Consider the following 24607-nt stretch of genomic DNA (forward strand, 5'->3'; position numbering starts at 1 on the left):
AGCGTCTGCCTTTGGCTCAGGTCTTGGCAGGGAGACTGCATGTCTGCCCCTCCCCCTGCTCAGGTGCTCTCTCTCAAATAAATAAATCTTTTTTTTTTTTTCCTAAAGATTTTATTTATTCATGAGAGAGACAGAAAGGCAGAGACACAGGCAGAGGGAGAAGCAGGCCCCATGCAGGGAGTCCGAATCGATCCCGGGACTCCAGGGTCACACCCTGGGCTGAAGGCAGGCGCTAAACCACTGAGCCACCCAGGGATCCCAAATAAAATCTTTAAAAAAAAAAATAACAAAAGGAAACTAAAGTATAAAACTACCATCACCACCACACACATTTTCCTTGATCTTCAACCTACCTCAATAAGCTGAATATAAGGAAAAAGACATCTCATTTCCGCCCCCCCCCCAACTCCCATCCTCTCCTTAGCTCCCCACAATGCAGCCTCTGTTATCACCAAAGGACATCAGCAGTCCAAAAACCTTCCAAGATATTAGCCTAGTTTTGTGAGTTCCTCTGGGAGAGGGACCCTGGGTTTCATCAGATCCTCCAAGGTACTTTTGTCACCCCAAAAGTTAGGAACCTCCTCTCTAAGAATGTTAAAGACTATTTTTCAAATGGATTAGGCCAGGGATTGGCAAACTATGGCCTGTGGGTCACATCTGGCCGGCTGCCTCTTTTTGTTAAGTGAAGTTTTATTGGAACACAGCCACGCCCATTCATGTACATCTTGTCTGTGGCTGCTATTGCATTACAATGTCAGGTAGGTGCAACAGAGATCTCAGGGCCAGTGAAGCTAAAATAATTTCTATCTGGCCCTTGATAGAAACATTTTGCCAATCCTAGAGTTAAACATAAAGCTGGGCTCTTAAATCCCATTGATTTGGCCTCATGACTATGATTCCCAGGTTGTGTTTTGGGATTAATGTTTTGAGCCTGCACAGTTAAAACCCCATAAGAGAAAGCTCTCTTGTTTTTATTACAGGGGTGCTGTTGAGGGCATAGTCTTCTATTTTTTCAGAATCACTTTTGATGAAGACCTGAGGGAGATACCTCTCCTAGGTCTGAATAGTGATACTGATACTGATGATATGTTCAGTACTTTCACAGATCTTAACTACATGCCAGGCAGTGTTCTACACTCTTTATACATATTGATGATAATTTTCACAACAAATCCATGAGTTAGATATTGTAATTATCCCCATATTAAGCATTAATAAATCACAACGGATTATATCGAAGTTACAGAGATATTTTACAGAGAAAACATGGGTCAACTGTCAGGGAGAATAATCAGAGAAATTTCAGGATTCCACTATATCCCTCTAAGCAATAAAGTTCAAGGTTGCTAGAAAATGGGTCCTTAAAGGGCATCTTACCAAAGATATCTTGGTACTTATAAGCTGGCTCTTCTTTCACGTTCATGTCCAGTAGGGCTGAACTCATTCCACCAACCTCCATATAATTATGCTCTCCAACCTGAATGCCAGAACTGTTGTATATGGTACATTTTACAGACTCATCTGAATAGAGTGAAACACACAGGTAAGTAAATCTAGGTTGAAAGCAAGAGAAATAAATACAACATGGTAAAGGACAGGGCTTTATTCTAAATATAGAAGTTAAATTATTTATCCTATGACAGTCTTTGAAATTTTCCTCTTCAAAATGTAGCTGAACTAACCTTACATCCACCAAAATGGCTACTATAAAAAAAAAAAAAAGTAACAGTGTTGGCAAGGATGTGGATGAACTGGAACCAAGGTGTGCTGCTGGCGGGAATACAAAATGGTGTGATAAATATGAAGATCTCTCAAAAATTAAAAATAGACTTACTCTAAGATGTAGCAATTCCATTTACGGGTATTTACCCAAAGGAACTGAAAGCAAGGCCCCAAACAGATATTTATATAGCCATGTTTACAGCAGCATTATCCACAACATCCAAAAGGTGGAAGTCACTCAGGGTCCACCAACAGATGAACAGATACACAAAATGTGTTATGTATGGACAATGGAATATTATTCAGCCTTAAAAAAGGAAGGAAATCCTGACACATGCTACAATATAGGCAAACCTTGAGGACATTGTGTTCAGTGAAATAAGCCAGTCACAAAAGGACAAAGACTGTATGATTCCACATATATCAAATACCCTAGAGCAGTCAAATTCATAGAGACAGAAAGAATGGTGGTTGCCAGGGGCTGGGGGTAGGGGAATGGGAAGTTAGTGTCTGATGAGTACAGAGTGTCAGTTTGGGAAGATGAAAAGAGTTCCAGAGATAAATGGTGGTGATGGTAGCCCAACACTATGGTTTCCTCACTAATGCAGTCTTTGGCCTATATAAGGTAAGAATTAAAATATCCAAGACTTCTTTCTTACCTTCAGAAAATAGCAAGCAAGTAAAAGAACACAAACCCGTCAGCGATAGGGTATAATGGGACCACTGTGATGCAGATTAAAGCAGAAGATACCCACTAGTTACAAGGACCTGTAACCCAACACCTGTGGGCAGCTGCAACGAATCATACTCAAACCAAAGCCAAGTGGTCTGATGGAGACTAGTCCATGGCTGCAAACTGCATGTGGCAGCTGAAGACTACAAACAACTCACCCTTGTAACCTTAGAGTCTACATCAGAGCTAATAGCTGCTTTATTTTCAGAAACATTTAAAAAAGATTATAGCTAAAAAGAACTGTTTACCTCTTGATGGGAAGGAGCTGAATGGAATGGTGGGCGTGTTTCCCAGTAGGTTGGTCTCCGGCACTGGAGTTTTATTCACGCTTGGGATATGGCTTGGATTTGGCTGATACCAGACTCTTGAACCTGTTGTTCCCAGCGCCAGTGGTCTTGTTCTAAATTTGAATGGACTGTACAATTCATTGTTCCAGTACCTTACTGGGGGTTGGCTGGTTAGCCCCGTTGGCTGGTGTACTGCATTACCAGGACTGGTTGCAATAGAATAAGGAAGGCCTTTTACTCCTGGGTTCTGAATGTTTTCATAAGGTCTCTGCTGTGCAAAAGGGTCATGGGAGACCCTTCGTCTCCTTTCCTCCTCTCTATTATAAGCCACACTCTGTCTGAGCGGTTTCGTCTGCCTGTCCATGCGGCTGCCATAAAGATGGTAGTTGGCTTCCTCCTGGAGTTTACTCTGCAAGCTGAGCTGGTTCTCATCCTGCTGGTTCTCCAGGGAGGGAGCAAACCAGGACTCTTCCACGGGACCTATCCCCAGTCCCTGGGAACTGTGCAGCGAACTGGGCTGTTCTGGGGCTGAGGAGAAATGATCAATATTGGAAAGAGTTTCAGACAGCAACAAGAAATAAAATAAAACCTGAGCACCGCCACATATCTGTGTCTCAGAATAACATACTGAAACATTCGCAAGCAAATAAAAAAAGCATTGACTTTATGGTCCTCTTCCTACAAATATGTAAGTACTTTGTGGAAGCCCCTGCAGGGTGGTGAGAGAGCACTAGAGAAATGTTAACAGGCAACGGCAACATGAGTGTCACAGGAATGACCAAGGGAGAAAGGGACTGGTCTTTAGTAGAGAAGGTGGCTGTGTCCTTGGTGTGGTGCAGGGCTGGAAAATAAGACCTGGAGCAGCTTGGTGCTAAGCACTCTCCATGGATTCTTTTATTCTCTAAAAGCCCTGTAAGAATAGGAGCAATTATATTATGATCTGAGGGATGAGGTTTACAAGAGGTTAATTTGCCCTAGAACAGATAACTAGTAAGTGGCTTCAATATCCTATACTTTACTCTGTTTTTCCTTTTGTGAAAATGAAAAAATATCCCTCCTTGATTCCAAGACCAACCTCTCTGCTAATTCTCTGGATATCATCCCTGACATCAAGGACCTTGCTTCCACATATGTCTCCTCTTTTTCCTGAGCCCTTACACTCTATCAGATATATATTAGGCCTCTTATGTTCAGGATATTTTATGATTTTAGTGAACACCCTGTTACTATTTCAAATATATGTTATCTTCATTCTAAATATATTATAGATTCCTTTAAGGCAAGAGTTAAATTTTATAGCTTCTTCTGTTTCTTATATGTTCATGAAGAGTATTTTTGAGAACAGAGTGAATGCACGAACAAACAAGTGAATACGTTATTTTCAATCATAGTATGTTACCTGAATTTGACCTGCTTGGAGGTGTTGCTACACAGTCAATCTGGAGAGACTGCATTCTCTTCACAACTGAATTTTGGGCTGGGTCTGGATACTCTTTCTATAATTGACAGCATAAATGTACACTTTAGTAAACAGTAGAAAATAGTTCCAAAAATTTATTATAGAAAAATGAAATCTTTTCAAAAGGTAGAGATTTCATATAGCTCTTACAAGGAATAAATCTTTTTTCCCCAAATAGCCAAAACAATCCTGAAAAATAAGAATAAATTTGGAGGGTTCACACTTCTTGATTTCAAAACTCACTACAAGATTACAGTAATCAAAACAGTGTGGTATTGCTCTAAGGACAGGCATAGACCAATGAAAGATAGAGAACCCAGAAATAAACCCTTACATGGCGAACTGATTTTCAACAAGGGTGCCAAGACCATGCAATGGGGGAACACTGGATACAAACCTAAAAGAATGAAGTTGGACCCTTACTTTTATTATATACAAAAATTAACTCACATGGACCCAAACACTGAAGCTTAAGTGCTCAAACCATATAAACATTAGAAGAAAACATAGGGGTAAAGATTCACGACATTCAATTTGATAGTAATTTCTTAGATATGACACCAATAACACAGGTAACAAAATAAAAATAAATAAATTGGAGTACATCTAAATTAAAGCCTCTGTGCATCAAAGGACACTATTAACAGAGTGAAAAGATAACCCAGAGAATAGGAAAAAAATATTGGCAAATCATATCTCTGATAAGAGATGACTATCCAGATTATATAAAGAATTTGCATAATTCAACGATAAGGCACAAACAACTCAATTCAAAAAGGGCCAAAGGGCCATTTCTCTAAAGAAAATATACAAATGGTACATGAAAAGGTGCTCAACATCATTGGGAAAATATCCTTCAAAACCACCATGTGTTATACATGACATCACACTCTAGATGGCTATCATTTAAAAAACAAAACAAACAAAACCCTGAAAATGAAAAATGTTGTTGAGAATGTAGAGAAATTGGAACCCAGAAATGTAAAATGGTAGCACCCTTATGGAAAACAATTTGATAGTTCCTCAAAATTTAATGTAGTATCATCATACAATGTAGCAATTCCACTCTTGTGTATGTACCCAAAAGAATTGAGAGGAGCTCAAAAAAAATTGTACATCAATGTTCACAGATAAAAGGTGGAAACAACTCAGTATCCATCACAGTTGAATTAACTAATAATCAAACTGTGATATACACAGAAAATGGAGAATTACTCAGCCTTAAAAAGGAACGAAGCTCTTAAAACATGTTACAACATGGATGAACCTATAAAACATTATGCTGAGTGAAATATGGCAGACCACAAAAAAATGAATATTGTTTGATTCCCCATGTCTGCAAGGTACCTAGAGGCAAATTCATAGAAAGTGGAATTACACGTTACCAGGAACTGGGAAGAGGAATGGGGAACAGTTGTTTAATGGGCACAGAGTTTCTGTTTGGAATATTTAAAAATGGAAATGGACACTAAGTGATGTTTGTACAGCACTGTGAGTGTACTTAATGCTACTGAATTCTACACTGAAAGATGGGTAAGATGGTGGGGCAGCTGAGGGGTGCAGTTGCTTAAGCATAAGACTCCTGGTATTGGCTCAGGTCGTGATCTCTGGGTCATGAGATGGAGCCCTGGGTCAGGCTCTGCCGTCAGCCTGGAGTCAGCTTAAGACTCTCTCTCTCTCTCCCCCTTTCCCCTCTTCCCCCATGCACATATGCATGTACGCTCTCTCTCTAAAATAAATAAGTAAATCTTTTAAAAAAAAAGGTAAGATGGTAAATTTTATGTTATGTGTATTCTACCAAAATAAAAAAAAAGGAAAAAGAAACTCTTTTTTGCTATAAAAGTGATACCACTCATTATTGAAAATATAGAAAATGTACAGAATTATATTTAAAACCTACACATTCTGCCTTCACTCCAAGGACAAAATTAACATTTTGGTATTTCCTTTAAGTTTTTTTTTTTTTTAATTTATGATAGTCAGAGAGAGAGAGAGAGAGAGAGAGAGGCAGAGACACAGGCAGAGGGAGAAGCAGGCTCCATGCACCGGGAGCCCGACGTGGGATTCGATCCTGGGTCTCCAGGATCACGCCCTGGGCCAAAGGCAGGCGCCAAACCGCTGCACCACCCAGGGATCCTCCTTTAAGTTTTTTTCTTAGTCACATTTGCATTTTGTTTTAATATGTAGTGCTTTTGTTAGTCTTCAGTTTAAATTTTTTCTAAATTCCATTGTGATTCCTTTTTAATCCACAGGCTATTTAAAAATATATTTCTTAACTACTAACCACATGAGAGTTTTAAATTTTAAGATTAATTTCTAGCATAACTGAAATGTTAATCAGAGAAAATTCTTAATATGATTATAATCCTTTTAAAATTGGTTGAGAACTGTTTTATTTCCCAGGACACAGTCAATTTTAAAGTATGTCTGTATGTGCTTGAAAAGCCTATTGTAGTTATTAAATGCAGTGTTTTATATATTTCCAGTCAAATGTTAATCATGTTCTTCAAATTTTCTATATCCTTACTGATTTTTTTTGTCTATTTGTTCTGTCAGTTAAAGAGAAATTTGTATATTAAAATCTCCAACTATGATTCTGAATTTGTCTTTTGCTCCTTTGAGTTTTATCAAGTTTTGTTTTGATATTGAGACCATGTTATTAAGGGCATGCACATATTTAAAGCTGTTATTATCTTCCTGGTGAGTTGAACTTTTTATAGTTATGAAATATTTCTGATTATTGTGACTTAACCCTAGTGACTCTCTTTCCTGACGTTCTTTTGATGCCCAAGCATGGTTTCCATTGGATACCTTTCCTTTTATAGTGTAGGTATCCCTCAGAAGTCTGGTAATTCTCGCCTCTCCGTTTTTTTTTTTATCTTCATTTTGAAATCTCCATATGCCTGCCTGTTTTATTGACTGTCGTTCTTCCCCTCATGAATCTAGCAGCATGTTGTTGTACTTGTGCCAGCAGCTTGTTTCCTAAGTGTGTGTGTAGGGAAGGTCTTTGTCTTGGCTACTTGGCTGGTAATAACCTTTGATATACTTCTAGACCCCAGACCAAATTCACTGTTTCAGGTTGAGGAAGATGCTGCTCCCATGTGTTGCACAGCATTAGGGACTCAGAGGGAGGAGCCAACTTTTGTAACTGGCACAAGCATGGTTCCCAAGTGACAGTCTTACACCAATGCCCCAGCTGACCATGCTGTTTCTTCTACAAATGGACATAGACTTGTTTCTCCAGTACTCCTTCAACATTATGTTTTGGGTTAGCATTTTCTTTTTCTGTTATAGGTCTTAGGAAATAAAATTCTGTTGGCTTCCAAGAATTCCTCAAAATGACTGATCTTCCTATGGTACTTTCCGTTCTACTCCAGTGAGGTTGTGCTTTTGTTTCCACATTGCCATATATATAATTTCTCTCATTTCATTAGTGTTGATGGAGGAATGGGTACAGTGTGCCAACTGGATGGTTATCTGTATAGAATTGCTAATTTTGTTTCATGTGGTTACCAAGCTAGCTTACCTCAAATCTTAGTAACAAATTATATTGCTTTGGTTTTCAAAACTGGTAATACATATGCTTTGATATGTTAATGTTTTGAGTACCTGCTACGTTACCTACTTTTAAACTTGTCACATCTTCTTCTACATTTTCTTCTAATTGATCTTCATAAAAAGGCCTAAATTTTTCTTCAATGCCTATGTAAAAAAAAATAGTACTTTAAATTTCTTAGGTATTTTCTAAACTAAAATTTAAATACTAGTAATCTATTATTTTTTAATTACTTACCTTAATCTGTGGACAAAGCAGTAAAATAAAAATTTTAATGCCAAATCACTGACTTATATGAAGAGACTAATAAGACTAATAACTAAGTAGACAGACGAAGGGACAAGGCAACACTGGAAACCAAGAGATATTGCCTAACAGCATGTTTCTCCAACTGCAGCAGAAAGCCCAATTTATTATGAATTAATCTCCAACTGAATAGGGATGGACAACTCCTTGTTTTGGTCTCTCTGGTATCAAAATTATTATAGGCTAGAACACTCAGAATAGGGATTTGATATAAAGAGTTCAAAGCTGCTAGCCTTAAAAGAAAAAGGCAACTTCCACTTTCAAGAAGATGGAGTAGACATACCTTTCCTTATTTCTCCCTCTAAGCACAAGAACCCCTATAAAATCACACATAAAACAAACATAAAAAGAGCATGAAAGGAGGAAAGACAAAGACAGACAAACTAGGGACTCTGGGATCTGAGGAGACATGGCGATGAGTTCACTAGGATTTCTTTTTGCCTCTTAGATCCCAGACTTGCACTTAAGGAAGCTGGCAACGGAACAACAACAACCACAAAATCCTAACAAAAGCCTGCTTTTTCTAGCCAAAGGACTAAGCAAAGGGTAGCCTAGCAAGACAAAAGACTTTTAGTCAATAACCACTCTCCAGCCAAACATCACAAAAAACACTGTGGCTCCACCCCCAACCTTACCAGCAAAGGCCAAGTAGGGAGCTAAGATTTCCAACCTCATGAGACAGGAACAGGTTACTTCAAAACCCCCAGCACGGTGATGTCAGAGAGGGCCAATAGGAAGTCCTTTCCTCCTCCTGGTCCATTCCTAAACATGTGGCCTCCATGTGGGTGCTAGGGGCATGGGAAAAACCACTGCTGTACCTTCCTTCCTGCCAGATGGTAATAAGCCTCTCTACTCTGTGGTTTCAATGGACTATGAAGGTAGACTACACTTGCACTCTTACTTTGTAATAATAAGGTGCTCCTACCCATTCCAACGGAGAAGTGTCAGAAGCCTAGTGGGAGTCAGAACTTTCGCCTCCATTGCAGTGTCCATGGACTTCACTGGAACTTCCACCCTGACCAGGACAAACAAGGAACGCCCCCCCCCTCAGGTGTACTAGACTCCCCTCTACCTGTCATGAACAAGGTGGCAGCTACTCTTCCACTGCCAAATCCATGTCAAAAAAAGGACAGCTAATGTAGAAGGATTGAAGAATACCCAAAAACTCCTAGCATTGTAAAAAAAAAAAAAAAAAATGTGCAAATTTCAAGAGAAAAATCACTCACCAGCCAAAGAACTGGAAGATTTAAAACTGAAAGAAAAAAGATAATTGATACCAGAAATATTAGAACTAGCTGTTTAAAGATTTTTAAACAGCCATGATACAAATGCTTCAATAAGCAATTACAAACAAGCTTAAAACAAATGAGAAAACAGAAAGCCTCAACAAAGAAACATAAGATAAAAAAGAAAGTTCAATAAAATTTTTGAACTGAAAAATATAATAAACCAAAGTAGATGAGTTCAACAGCAGAATAAAGGAGACATAGGAAAGTCAGTAGACTTAAAGACAGAATGATAGAAATAACCCAATCTGATCAAGAGAGAGAAAATAAACAAACAAACAAAAAAAACGTAGAGGGCAGCCCAGGTGGCTCAGGGGTTTAGCGCCACCTACAGCCCGGGGCGTGATCCTGGAGACCCAGGATCGAGTCCCACATCGGGCTCCCTGCATGGAGCCTGCTTCTCCCTCTGCCTGTGTCTCTGCCTCTCTCTCTCTCTTGATTAAATAAATAAAACCTTTTTTAAAAAAAGTGTAGAGACTCAGGGACAAGTGAAACTATAACAACAAAAGATCTACTATTTCTGTTATCTCAGTCTCAGACAGAGAGGAAAAAGAGAGCATGGATGAAAAAAGTACTCAAAGAGATAATGGCTGAAAGCTTCTCAAATGTGGCAAGGGACATACACCTATAGATTCAAAAATCAAAACAAAACTCAAATAGATAAACCCAAATTCATACCAAGACAAATAGTAAACCTCTGAAAGATAAAAAGTGAAAACAGCCAGAGAAAATACCTTACCTATATGTTAAAAAAAAAAAAAAAAAAAAAAGAATTTCTTAACTGAAACCATGGAGGCCAGAGTAAGTGGTACAGTATTTATTAAGTCTTGAAAGAAAAGAATTGTCAACCCAGAATCATACACCCAGCAAAAAATATCTTTTACAAATGAAGGTATGACCAAGACATTCTCAAATGAAGAAAATTATGATAATCTGTTCCTAGCAGAGGCACCCTAAGAGAATGGCTAAAGGAAGTTCCTTAACGAGCAAGAATTGATAGAAGAAGATACCTTGGAACATCAGGAAGGAAGAAAGAACCCATGTGCTATAATTGAAAAATAAATATTTGTTCTTTTCCCCAGCTTCACTTAGTTCAAGACAGGGAGCTCCCCAGATCCCTGGGATCTCTCCTAAACGATAAAAATATCTTTTGTAATGTTAATGAAATAGCTCCAGGCTAGAGGGATGAGGAGGAGAAGCTAAATAGCTTCAGGATGAGGGATGGTCACCAGAAAGACCTAGCTATGATTACAGGGTTGAAGATTTCAGTACCACTCCCTGACCTCCAGAGACAGGAGGGAGACTAGAGATTGAGTTCAATCCCCAGATTACCTAATGAAGCCTCCATGAAAACCTCTAAACAATGGGGTTTGGGGAGCTTCCAGGTTAGTGAATACATTAAATGAGTAAATTGTTGGAAAAGTAGCATGTCCAGAGAGGGTATGAGAGCTCTGTGGCACATCGCTCCCACCAATAACTTACTTAATGAATCTCTTCCTTTGGCTCCTCCAGAGTTGTCCTTTATAATAAACCAGTAAACATAAATAAAATGGTTTCCTTAGTTCTATGAGTTGTTCCACTGTATTACTGAACCTTAACAGGGTATTATGAGATCCTTCAAATTTGTATTTGGTGGGCCAGAAGTGTAAGCAGCCTGGGCACCCTATCTCCATCTGGTGTCTAAAGTGGGAACAATTTTACAGCAGAGCTAAGCCCTTAAACCTGTGGAGTCTGACAATAACTCCAGGTAGTTAGTGTCAGAATTTAATTGAATTCTAGGACATCTAGTTGTGACACATTTGGTATCAGAAGTAGTATTACAAAAAACACCCCACAACACAGTAATCAAAAATATAGCTAAAGGGGCGTAGGTGGCTCAGCGGTTTAGCGCCACCTTTGGCCCAGATTGTGATCCTGGAGGCCCCGGATCTAGTCCCACATGGGGCTCCCTGCAGGGAGCCTGCTTCTCCCTCTGTCTGTGTCTCTGCCTCTCTCTCTCTCTCTCTCTCTCTCTGTGTGTGTGTCTCATGAATAAATAAAATCATATATATATATTAGTATATATATATATAGCTAAATAAATAGGCTTTCTTTCTCCTTTTGAAAAGTTTTCTAAACTATGATTGACAGGTGAAGCAAAACTGTAACAATGTCAATGTATTCTAAATACATGTAGAGGAAATATTTAAGGCAATTATACACAAAGGAAAGTAAAGGGAAGTAAACAAAGTAAAGTTTTTCTATTTCATTCAAACCGATACAATAACATCAGTATGCTGTGATAAATTGTGTACAAATAAAGTAAAACCTAAAGCATCCACTGGAAAAACTATCCTCAAAGATACTATCAATTAATTCAGGGGCCTGGGTAACTCAGTTGGTTAAGTATCCAATTCTTCATTTCAGCTCAGATCATGATCTCAGAGTTATAAGATCAAGCCCTATATTGAGCTCTGCACTGGGACATGAAGCCTGCCTCTCTTCCTGTGCTCCTCCTCTGCTCTTGCATGTGTGTACTCTCTATTAAAAAAAAGAAAAAGAAAAGAAAGGAAAGAAAGAAAGAAAGAAAGAAAGAAAGAAAGAAAGAAAGAAAGAAAGAGAAAGAAAGAAAGAAAGAAAGAAAGAAAGAAAGAAAGAAAGAAAGAAAGAAAGAAAATCAATAAATTTAAATGGGATTCTAAAAATGTTCAAAAATGAACAGGAAGGAAGCAAAAAGAAAATGGAGAAATAAAAAACGGAAAGAGTAAACAAAAAAACAAAATAAAATGGCAAACGTGAGCTCTACCACATATCAAAAATTACACTAAATTAATATGGTTGAAACACAAATCAAAAGACGCATTTTGGCAAAACATATTAAGGAAACATGACCCAAGTATATACTGCCACAAGAAACTCACTTCACACATAATGATTTTAGGCATTTTAAAGTAAAAAGATGGGGAAAGATAAATCATATAAACATTAATAAAAAGAAAGAAGGTGGCTATCTTAATATTCAACAAAATAAACTTCAGAGCAGATTACTGGAGACAAAAAGGGACATTTACCTAATGATAAAAGGATCAATCCATCAAGACAGCAATCCTAAATACATATGCACCAAACAAGAGATGTAAAATCTATAAAGCAAAAGATGATAAAACTAAAAGCAGAAATAGACAAATCCACAATCATAGTGGGAGACTTGAACATCTCTTTCTCAACAACTGAAAGAACTAGACAGAAAATCAGCCAAGACATAAAAGAATTCAACATTATCTACAGATCTAATTGAGATTTACGCAACACTCTACCCAACAAGAGCAGAATAATCCACTCCTAAGTGTCCACAGAACATATCCCAAAATACACCATATCCTGAGCCATAAAACCAACCTCAATAAATATGAAAGAAGTTAAACATACAGAATGTGTTCTCTTACTACAATGAAACCAAGCCAGAAACCATAACAGAAAGAAAGCAGGAAAACTCCAAACTCTTGGAAACTAAACAACATGCTTCTAAATAATGCATAGATCAAAGAGAAAATCTCAAAGGAAATTTAAAAATGCAATTAAGTAAATGAGAATAAAAAACAATCTATCAAAATCTGTGGGACATAACTAAAGCAGTGCTGAGAAGGAAATTTATGGCATTACATACACATTAGAAAACAGATGAGGTCTCAAATCCAAATCAATAATCTAAATTCCCACCTCAAGAACTTAGAAAAAGAAGAACAAAGAAAACAAAAAGTAGAAGAAAGGAAATGAACAGGAATCTATGAAATGAAAAACATAAAAAAAATAGAGAAAATTAATGAAACAAAAAGCTGGTTATTTGAAAAACATCAATAAATTGATAAACCTCTAGGAAGACTAACAAAGGAAAACAGAAGACATAAATAGCCAGTATCAGGAATGAAACAGAGGACATTAATACAAACACTGCTAAACAATAATAAGAGGTACTACAAACAACTTTACACATATAAATGTGACAACTTAAATGAAATACATCATTTCCTCAAAAAATACAAACTACCACAACCAGAATAAACGATTTCATATATTACTCTGATATAAAACAGACTACTCTGATATACAGATTATCTTGATAGCTCCTATAATATTAAAGAAATCAATTTCACAATTTAAAAACTCCCAAAAAAGAAATTTCCAGGCCAAGATGGTTTCTTGAGAGAATTCTAAAAACCTTTTAAAGAATTAACATCAATTACATGCATTCTCCTCCAAAAAATAGGAGGGAAAACTCCTCTATTTTATGAAGCCAATATTGATCCTGATATCAAAACCAGACACAGATAATACAAAAGCAAAAAGCTATAGACCAATATCCTAGTGAATATACTTGCAAAAGTCTTAACAAAATATTAGCAAATGGAATTTAACGATATATAAAAAGAATTATACACCATTACCAAATAGGTTTTATTATTATTTTATTCCTGGGATGCAAGGCTAGTTTGGTATTCAAAAATTAATCAATGCAATTCACCGTATTAACAGTGAAAAGAAGGGAAATCACATGATCATATCAATCACTGCAGAAAAAACATTTGACAAAATTCAAAGCCCATTCAAGAGAAACTCTCAGAAAAATAAGGTAAGTATGGTGAACTTCATTCAGTTATAAAGAGTATCTACAAAATACCTACAGCTAACATACTTCATAGTGAAAGTCTGAATGCTTTCCCCTAATATTGAGAAAAGGTGAGGGTGTCTGTTCTCACTGTTCTTATTTAAGATAATGCTAGAAATTCTAGCCAATGTGATAAAGTAAGAAAAGGAAATAAATGTCATACAGATCAGAAAGGAAGAAATAAAACTGTCCCTATTTGGAGATGACATGAAAATCTAAAAAAGATCTCCTAAAATACTTCTAGAACTAATAAGTGAGTTCAATAAGGTCATAAGATACAAGATTAATATACAAAAAAATCAACTGTATTTCATATTCTAGCAATAAATAAATGGACACCAAATTTAAAATACAAACTACTTACAGTTGCTCAAAAAGAAATACATTGGACTTGTATGCTGAAAACTATACAACACTGATAAAGCAAAGATACAAACAAATGAAGAGACATATTGTGTTCATGGATTAGAATACTCAGTATAGTAAAGATCTCAATTCTCCCCAAATAGATATACCGATTTACACAATTTCTATCAAAATCCAGGTAAGATTTTTTATTTGGTAGATATAGACAAGATTTTTCTAAATTTTATATGGAAAGACAAAGGAACGAGACTAGCTAAAATAATTTTTTAAATAAAGGAAAAAATGGAAGGAATCAGCCTACTCAGTAAGACATATCACTGTAGGTATTGGCAGAGGGCTAGATGCACAGCTCAATGGACCAGAATAGAGAACCCAGAAATAAACCCATACAAATATCCCCGACTGATTTCTGCCAAAGAAGAAAAAGCTATTCAATGGAGGAAAGACAGACTTTCAACAAATGGTACTGGAACAAGTGGATATTCATAGGCAAAATATGAACTTCAATCTAAGCCACATACCTTATACAAAAATTTACTCAAAATAGATTGTGGTATTTTTCCAACAAAATATAAACTGAATGACTCGCAAGAAAGAATCAAATATTTAGTTTTGTGCTATTGTTCTTTGGTTAGCAATCAAAAATTTTCCTAGACAGTTACAGAAAAAAAATACTTAATATAGACTTAAATGTAAAATTGTAAGAATTTTAGAACAAAACATATAGAAAATCTTTGAAATCCAACCCTGGCAGTGTTCTTAGGCTTGACAACAAAAGTACAATCCATAAAAGGAAAAATTCATAATCTAGAATTCATCAAAAACTTTTACTCTGTGAAAGATGCTGCTTAAGAGGATTAAAAAAAACCCACTATGTTTTGGAGAAAATATTTGCAAACCACAAATCCAATGAAGGAATACTACACAGACGATATAAAGAACATTCAAAATTCAACAGCAAAAAAACCAAGCAATCTAATTAGAAAACAGGCAAAAGACCTAAAGCAACATTTCACCAAAATCGACAGATAGCAAATAAGCATAAAAAAAGATATATTCAATATCATTAGTCATTAGAGAAATACAAATTAAAACCACAGTGAGGTATTACTACCTACCTATCAGAATGGCTAAAATGACATGGTGACAACACCACAAATGCTAGCAAAGATGCAGAGAAACTGGATCACTGGTGGTTCACATTGCTAGTGAGAACATAAAATGGTACAACCACTCTGGAAAACAGTGGCAAAAAAATCCACAAAAAAACAACCATGAAACTACTGTATAACCTAGCTATCTCACTCCTAGTTATTTATTCTAGAGAAATAAAGACATATTCACACAAAAACCTGTCACATGAATACTTACAGTAGTGTTAGTTATAATAGCCAAAAATGGAGAACAAACCATATTTCTTTTGAGGAAAGAATAAACAAACTGTGGTACATCCACACCATGGACTACTACTCAGCAATAAAAAGAACAAATCGTTGGTATACACAATAGCCTGGATGAATCATGCTGAATGGCAAAAAGTCAAACCCAAAGCATTCCCAAAAAGTATTTTATGATTCTATTTTTTTTAAAGATTTTATTTATTTATTCATGAGAGACAGAGAGAGAGAGAGGCAGAGACACAGACAGAGGGAGAAGCAGGCTCCATGCGGGGAGCCTGATGTGGGACTCGTTCCCAGGACTCCGGGATCATGCCCTGAGCCAAAGGCAGACGTTCAACCACTGAGCCACCCAGGGGTCCCTATGATTCTATTTATGTAGTATTTGTGAAGTGACAAAAAATGACAGAAACGGAGAACAGATTAGTGATCAACAGAGGTGAAGGAGGGGGGTGGCGTTGGGGAGGAAAGTGGGTGTGGGTACAAGAAGGCAACATAAGGGACACTTCTGGTGATGGAGATGACCTGCATCTGACTGTATCAAGGTCAACATCCTAGTTGTAAAACTATACTGTAGTTTGGCCAGATGTTATCACTGGGGTAAACTAGGTAAAAGGTATATGGGATATTTCTGTGTTATTTCTTTTCTTTTCCCTATTTTTTTTTAGAAAGATTTTTTAGTAACCTGTACATCCAGCCTGGGGCTCGAACTTACAACCCCGGAGATCAAGAGTTGCATACTCTACTGACTGAGCCAGCCAGGTGCCCCTGTTTTTCTTACAACCACAGGTACATCTACGATTATCTCAAAATAGGAACTTAAATTTTAAAAAAGTGAAAAAGGCATGAAAGAAAAGAGACCAGGTCAGGAGAGGATTCAGGCTGACTAGGAAAATAGGAAAACAAGCAATTAAATCAAAGTACCCCTCTAATCCTTGGTTCTAGTGGTGGGTGGGGCTTTATTCTGTTTTCTCATGGCAGAAATAGGCTCCTAAGTGACTTCCTACTATTTATTTCTTGCTTACCTGATTTTCTTTCCCCTGCCTCTAGAATCTTAGCAAGGTCCTAGGTAACCTAGTGGAATGGGAAGACATGCAAGGATGTGACAAACATCCACGTCCCCTTTCCTCACTCTCTACTACAGGCCTAATTTTTTTTTTTAAGGTTTTATTTATTTATTCATGAGAGACAGAGAGAGAGAGAGAGAGAGAGAGAGAGAGAGAGAGAGAGAGAGGCACAGACACAAGCAGAGGGAGAAGCAGGCTCCATGCAGGAAGCCCGACGTGGGACTCGATCCCAGGTCTCCAGGATCACACCCTGGGCCAAAGGCGGCGCTAAACCGCTGAGCCACCAGGGCTGCCCTACAGGCCTAATCTAAATGACAATATACATTTCTAAAGAAGTCTGCAACCCAAGGGGAAGGAGAAGAAATAAAAGATGCTAATAAACAAAAAAGGACCAGTGGAAGCTACCAAAGTTTCCATCAACAGATGAATGAATAAAGAAAATGCAGCATACACACACACACACACACACACACACACACACACACCTTTCTCTCTCCCTCTGCCTGTGTCTCTGCCTCTCTCTCTCTCTGTCATGAATAAATGAATAAAATCTTGCAAAAAAAAAAAAAAAAAAAAAGGAACTTCTGACACACACCACAGCACAGAGCAACCCTAGACATTATCCTGAGTGAAATAAGCCAGGCACGAAAAGACAAAAACCGTATGACTCCATGAGGTGCCTAGAATCGTACCTATTGATGTAATGATAGAAATAATAGAACAAATTCATAGGGATGAAAAGTCAGAAGGGTGGCTGCCAAGGGCTGGGGGAAGGGGGATGGGGAGTTGGTGCATTTTAATGGATACGAAGTTTCAGTTTGGGAAGATGAAGAGGTTTTAGAGATGGCTGGTGGTGCTGGATGCACAACACTGTGAACGTACTCAATGCCACTGAACTGTACACTTAAATAAGGTTAAAATGGTAACTGATGCATTATGCATATTTTAACACAATTTTTATTTATTTTTATTTATTTATTTTTAAAGATTTTTTTTATTTATTCATGAGAGACACACAAAGAGAGAAAGAGAGACAGAGACACAGGCAGAGAAGCAGGCTCCATGCAGGGAGCCAGATGTGGGACTTGATCCTGGGTCTCCAGGATCATGCCTTGGACTGAAGGTGGCGCTAAACCGCTGAGCCACCAGGGCTGCCCTTAACACAATTTTTAAAAAGTTAATTATGCAGAAAAAAAAAAAAAGGAAGAAAGAAAAAAGAAAGAAGAGGGCCTCATATAACTTCACACTTTTAAGAGGGATGGTATCTTTTCATTGAACAAAATGTTTGAAATCTAGAAAGTCTATTTGAAATCACAAGTAGAACTCAGGTTTCTGAACACTTCAACTTACTGACAACATCTTACCAGGAAAATCGCCTCACTGGCAATGTACACAGTCACAGAAGATGCTCTTACCAGCAAATGTTGGCCGAATTTCGGGTTTTGCCTCCCAGCATTGCTTCATGATGCCGATTATCTCCTCTGGGCAGTACTCAATGATGTCCTCCACATCTGGCCTGTTCCCAGATTTAATGCACAGTATCAGCTGCTGTTCACAGATAGCATCTATAAGGCAAGGAATTTACGTTGATTTTTTCCTCAGGTCCTGTGTGTCTCAGGCAGGAAGGCAGCAGAACTTGGACAGTCCTGCTGATCTCCTCTACCTAGGGTATGCTTTTAGGACGGGCGCCCCATCTGTTAGGGGCAGAAGGAACCTCTGACAAGGCACTGACATATTCTACTGCCCAGATGATCAAACGACATTTTAACCTCTGCAGAAGAAAGAAAGAATTCACAACAAAGTGGCCTCCTGGTAGAATAGAATATACAAATAAAACCAATGGCAGACTCCAGACTTTAATACAAAGGCAAACACGGAACAGCTCTTACCGGTAAGGAACTCAGTTTATTGAGAGGGACTTAAAATAGAGTGGTAACGGTTATTCAAAAATTAAGTACAAAGGTTTCTGCTAACACAACCATGATGAGAAGGTCAGAGAAGGCTTTGCTGCATCAAAAAAAACTAGAAGGATTTATCGATAAATCAGGAAGGAGGAATCAGAGAGCAGGATTCCAGGATAGGGGGGCAGGATATGAATAGCTTGGAAGTCTCCAAAATCGTGATGTATCCTAGGAATTATGCATAGTTCTCTATAACTGGGCTTACTGACTAAAGAAAGAGAGGTAAGGAATAAAGCTAGAGAAAGATGGAAAAGCCAGAGAGGGCCTTGTATTCCATGCTGAAGAATTTGAACTCTATCCTGGAGGCCCAGGGAGCCTTGGAAAGATTACAAATAGATGAATGAGATGGTCATACTTGTCTATTAGGATGACCAGCCTGGCTGCAGGGTGAATGGGGAAATGAGCAGCCCTCAGTAGAAATACAGATGGTCTGAACTAGAGAGTCTGGTGGGGACAGAAGTGGGGGGATTCAAGATGGATCTTGAATCATATATATACCTTGAATTCATAGGTTTTGAATGGACAAAGCTGAGACTGGAATGCCTACAGTTTCTGGTTGGGCAACTGGTAAGTGGATGTTGATGCCATTTTCTGAACATGAGCAAAGCTGAGTGGACTACAAGGAGCGCATGTAGAAGATGAATTTATTTGGGGGGGATGGTGCTTTGGGGATCCTCTGGCATGTGTAATGGATCTAACAGATAAGTGGATATCCAGGCCAGGGATAAAGATAAGAGATTTGAGAGGCCCTGGCAATGGGTGATCGATCATTAAACTGGGGGAGCTGATAATCACCCAAGAAAACAGAAATGGAAAATGTCCATTAATTTAGACATTTAACAAACTGAAGATGTGTATATATAAGTATATATATATATACTTTTGTATCCATTCTCCTCCATGAACATGTATCTGTTCTCATTTTTTTTAAAAGATTTATTCATTCATTAGAGACAGAGAGAGAGAGAGAGAGAGAGACAGGCAGAGGGAGAAGCAGGCTCCACGCAAGGAGCCCCATGTGGGACTTGATCCCAGGTCTCCAGGATCAGGCCCTGAGCCAAAGGTGGTGCTAAACCGCTGAGCCACCCGGGCTGCCCTGTTCTCATCTTTTTATTCTTGTATCTTGTATCTCCATGTATCTGTTCTCATCTTTTTATTCTTAATTCTGATTAAAGTACCCCTAGTAAGTACTAAAAAGAAAGAATTCTCAAGTGAAAGAGCAAGTGAATGAATCAAAGTATGAAGTATATGCCTCATAAGCAGAAGGAAGTAAGTTTTCCTGTCCAGGAAGAATCCTGGAATTTTACAGCACCTCCCAAATACAGACACATCATCATTGCTCCTATGTGTCCTGTGATCCCTGATTCCTAAACCGAGATTACTCATGCATTCAACATAATGGTACTGCACGCCTACTGTGTTCCAGGCACTGTGAGATGGATACTGGGGAAATAGTGCTGAATAAATCAGATATGGTCCCAGCCCTCGTGTAGCTTATGGTCTCGTGGGTAAGAAAGACCTTAAATCAACAAACAGTTGTAAATCCTAACTGCCTTCATTGAAGGCCAATATTTTACTCAGCAGTTCTGATTAATAGCCAGATCCCACTCCTCTATAAATGTCTTACTTTCATATGGCTCCTTATTAGCAAATATCGCCCAAAGTACTATGCCAAAGCTGTACACATCTGACTTCTCCGAGGGCTTGGCGTTGATGTCATTCAGATGCTCTGGGGCCATATAGCAGAGGGTTCCACCATTTTTCTTAGAGACACTATTCAATTTCCTCTGCTCATTAATTTCCTCTTTAGTCAGTTTACTCCACGTCTTAAAGGAAGCAACGCCAAGATCAGCTATCTGCAAGAGATCAAATCAACGTGATTCTTCTATGAGAGCCAGAGGCAAATTAGACTTGTCTTTAAATGTTGGGCTTAACTAATAGATGCAAGGTATAGTGAATTTCCAGAAATTTCCACTAAATAGATTTAAAACAGCTACTTCTGAACAAGTTCATAGAAACTTTGTTTCCTCAGCTATCTGGAAAATGTCCCTATGATGTGTCCATGTGAAATTCTGGTATTTGAATTCTTATGCAACAAAACCATGTAATTTGCTAGGGGGGGGGGGGAAGAGAAAAGCAGAAGTCATTTCTGACATGAACTACAGCAGAACGTGTTTATTCTAATTCCTCATTTACTCTGCATACTTTTTTTCAACTATTTCTGGGGCTAGGAAGAAAAGGGGTCTTCTCAGCAGATGTGTATAGCACATGGGGACTAGATACCGCACCTTCAGTTTTCCCAAATGGTTTCCCGAAGCCCATGGATGCGAGATTCTAAGAACTCCAAAGTCCTGAGGATACAGACTGCTGTGCTACTTGTTTTGAGTTGGTAGCCTGAACCTGAGAGAAGATGGGATAGGAAGAAGGAGAAAAACCAACAAGGAAACCAAAAGAAAAATACAAAGGTCAGACGCAGAACAAAGAGAGAGGTGGCAGGGCAATGACAGAACAGGGAAGGATAGAACAATACAGTTAAGAAGAAATCAGAGGTAACAGTTTCACTTTTGCCTCTAGGAATCCAAGCATTTGGGTAGATCATGTGGTGATCTAAAATCCCCCGATTTTAACCTAAGAGATACATAAGAAATAAGTGATTTAATGTTAAAGAGGGAAACTTCCTTTTAAAGTTATAGGAATAAGAATCTGTCCAAGACTAGAAGGAAGCATTAGAAGCAGAATCTCATAATGGAGGGACTCTGAGTCAGCAACTCCTGCGCTCCCCACCATTGCTGCTTCCCCTTTCAGATTCTCGTGCTTGGATTCCTGCTGCCAAAACCAATTAGATGTGATGTTCCACCTACTTAAATCTGCTCTTGGGTGAACAAAAGGAAAATCCCCTCCCCTTGTTCCCTTTACTACAATGGAATAAATTATAGTTAAAAAAAAACTGATAAAAAAACATAGATGACATTAATAAAAAAATAAATAATATGAACTCCATCGAGTCCGTATCTTTCTTGTGAATCCTTGGCACCACCGTTCACCAGTTCTAAGCTGAGCGAGGTCTTCCTTTAGTGTTTATCACATACAAAAATGGGTTTATAGCAGAGAATTAAAACTAAAACCCCCCTGTAGTCGGTTAAGCATCTGCCTTTTGGCTCAGGTTATGATCCCAGGACCATCTCAGGTTAAACCCTGCATCAGGCTCCCTGCTCAGGGCGGGAATCTGCTTCTCCTTCTCCTCTTCCTTGCTCATGCTCTTTGCTGCTATCTCTGTTGCTATCTTTGTCTCTCTCTCTTTCACAAATAAACAAAATATTTAAGAAAAAAACAAAACCACCCCAATCTTCTAGAAACTTTCAGATTCTGATTTACCTTAATGTGAAAGTCATCATCGACAAGGATGTTTTCAGGCTTTAGGTCCTTGTGTATTACGCCTTCTCCATGTAGGTAGCACATCCCTTCAATGGTCTCCATAATTATCCTTCCTTTTACAGAAAGGGGGATACTGACCTAAAACAAGGGACATTAAGTCTATGACATGGAAAGGTAAGTCAAACAGGCCAAAGCAACTGTTTTATTCAAGGTTGTGGGGTCTGAACCTGTGGATATCCAGATCCTCCTCGACATACAATGGAGTTGTGTTATGTCCTAATAAACACATCACAAGTTGACAGTATTATGAGTCGAAAATGTGTTTAATACACCTAACCTACCAAACGCCATAGCTTAGCCCAGCCTACCTTTAATCTGCTTAGAACGCTTACATTAGCCTTAGTTGGGCAAAATCATCTAACACAAAGCCTATTTTATAATAAAATGTTGAACATCTCAAGTAACTGACTGATAGTGAACAGCAAGTGAAAAACAGAATGGCTGTGTAACAGAATGGTCGCAAGCATGTCGGCTGTCTACCTTGTGATCACGCAGCTGGCCAGGAGCTGTGGTTCCGCTCAGCGGCCGCTGCCCCAGTATCATGAGAGAGGACTATAATGTATATCACTAGCCCAGGAAAAGATCCAAATTCAAGATTCAAAGAATGGTTTCCACTGAATGCCCATGGCTTTTGACCATTGTAAAGTGAAAAAGTCGTAAATCGAACCATAAGTTGGGGACCATCTGTAGTCACCAGGATTCCTTCTACTATGCTTTGCAGCACAGCTATCATTTTAAAGGAAGCCTCCTTTTAAAGAAAGATTTCATCCCATGTGCTAAGGGTATTACTATTGTGTTCTGTCCTGTAAAACTAAAACTTCCATGCTAATATGGAAATATGTTAAAATGCTATAAAGTTAAGCTCTTTGAGAGCAGAACACGATGATGATAGCAATGAATATAATATACATCCTTACTTACTACCTAGCATGGTGCCTAGAATTGTTGTTGAATGAAGGCATAAAGAAATAAACAAAAAACCAAGTATTTTTTACAGTCCATTAATATATGCTACTATATATTAAATAGACGAACAATGTCACAGAAACGTGTGTATGAAATCATACAAGAAAAGACAATATGAAAGAAATGTGCTGATTACACTGATTACAAACATTTAAGATGAACCTATGAGGTAACATGATGTTAAAACAATGCTGAAGTGCAGTGGCACTGCTGGGGATTTACCCCAAAGATACAGATGCAGTGAAATGTCAAGACACCTGCACCCCAATGTTTATAGCAGCAAAGTCCATGATAGCCAAACTGTGGAAGGAGCCTCCGTGTCCATCGAAAGATGATGGATAAAGAAGATGTGGTTTATGTATACAATGGAATATTCCTCAGCCATTAGAAACGACAAATACCCACCAGTTCCTTCGACGTGGATGGAACTGGAGGGTATTATGCTGAGTGAAATAAGTCAATTGGAGAAGGACAAACATTCTATGGTCTCATTCATTTGGGGAACAGAAAAAATAGTGAAAGGGATTATAGGGGAAAGGAGGGGAACTGAGTGGGAAAAATTAAGAGAGGGAGACAGACCACGAGAGACTCCTAACTCTGGGAAACGAACAGGGGGTAGTGGAAGGGGAGGTGGGCGGGGGGGGGGTGACTGGGTGACGGGCACTGAGGGGGGCACTTGACGGGATAAGCACTGAGTGTTATATGTTGGCAAACAATTTAAATCTTAAAAAAAAACAAAAACATAAACGAGACCTGATACCACGTTGACTAGAAAAACAAAAAACAAAACAATGCTGAAGTGAACAGCTGCTTGATAATTTCGTATCAGATACTTCAGCAAGTCTTTGTAAATTCAGAAGTCACTCTTACTTACAATTGTATTCTAGTTATATAAATATTAATGCTATTACAAAGAATTCCAAAACATTAATTTTACTTAACACCGAAAAACGTAAACTGTATGTGTGTGTGTGCGCGTGTGCATGCATGCGTGCATACAGTCTCTACTTTACAAATGGGCTGTTCTCTAAAAATTTACTTGTATGTTGGTTGTTGGTAAACCGGACAAAAATTTAAATGATGGAAGTTAGAGTCCCAAGTCAACCCTCTAAACCATATTTAAAACCCATAATGTGGCTGATTTGGCAGCCTGATCGCCACCACCCAAAAAACAGCGGGAGATTTTCCCTCCTTCCTTGGTATACACCTTTGGACTTGGTAAAACATTCGGAGTAAGCAAAGAAAATCCCCTTCTCATTTTCCTTTCTGCTCTTTTTCCTGACATCCTCCTCGATTCTTCTGGAGCCCAAACTAGTCCACTTATCTCTGCCTCGTCTGGCAGGATGCCTCAACACCTACTATGAGTGGCAGCTGGTCTAACCTGGTTTTGGGGAGAAGAGCAATCACATCCAACCACAACA

The 24607-nt window shown here is 38.3% G+C and overlaps 1 protein-coding gene across 1 annotated transcript in view; it reads right to left on the reverse strand.

Moving 5' to 3' along the window:
• RIPK1 (receptor interacting serine/threonine kinase 1) overlaps positions 1-24607 on the reverse strand; it is a 29278-nt gene that overhangs the window by 2457 nt on the left and 2214 nt on the right. The window contains exons 3-9 of the mRNA XM_055322568.1: positions 22161-22298; positions 20413-20641; positions 18240-18389; positions 7827-7903; positions 4142-4238; positions 2704-3270; positions 1378-1521 (exon numbers count right to left, since the gene is read on the reverse strand). Of these exons, the coding sequence (XP_055178543.1) occupies positions 1378-1521; positions 2704-3270; positions 4142-4238; positions 7827-7903; positions 18240-18389; positions 20413-20641; positions 22161-22298 (1402 nt within the window). The remainder of the gene's footprint in view (positions 1-1377; positions 1522-2703; positions 3271-4141; positions 4239-7826; positions 7904-18239; positions 18390-20412; positions 20642-22160; positions 22299-24607) is intronic.

The sequence above is a fragment of the Nyctereutes procyonoides genome, unplaced genomic scaffold (assembly GCF_905146905.1).
Source record: "Nyctereutes procyonoides isolate TBG_1078 unplaced genomic scaffold, NYPRO_anot_genome, whole genome shotgun sequence".
In the NCBI taxonomy this organism is placed as follows: domain Eukaryota; kingdom Metazoa; phylum Chordata; class Mammalia; order Carnivora; family Canidae; genus Nyctereutes; species Nyctereutes procyonoides.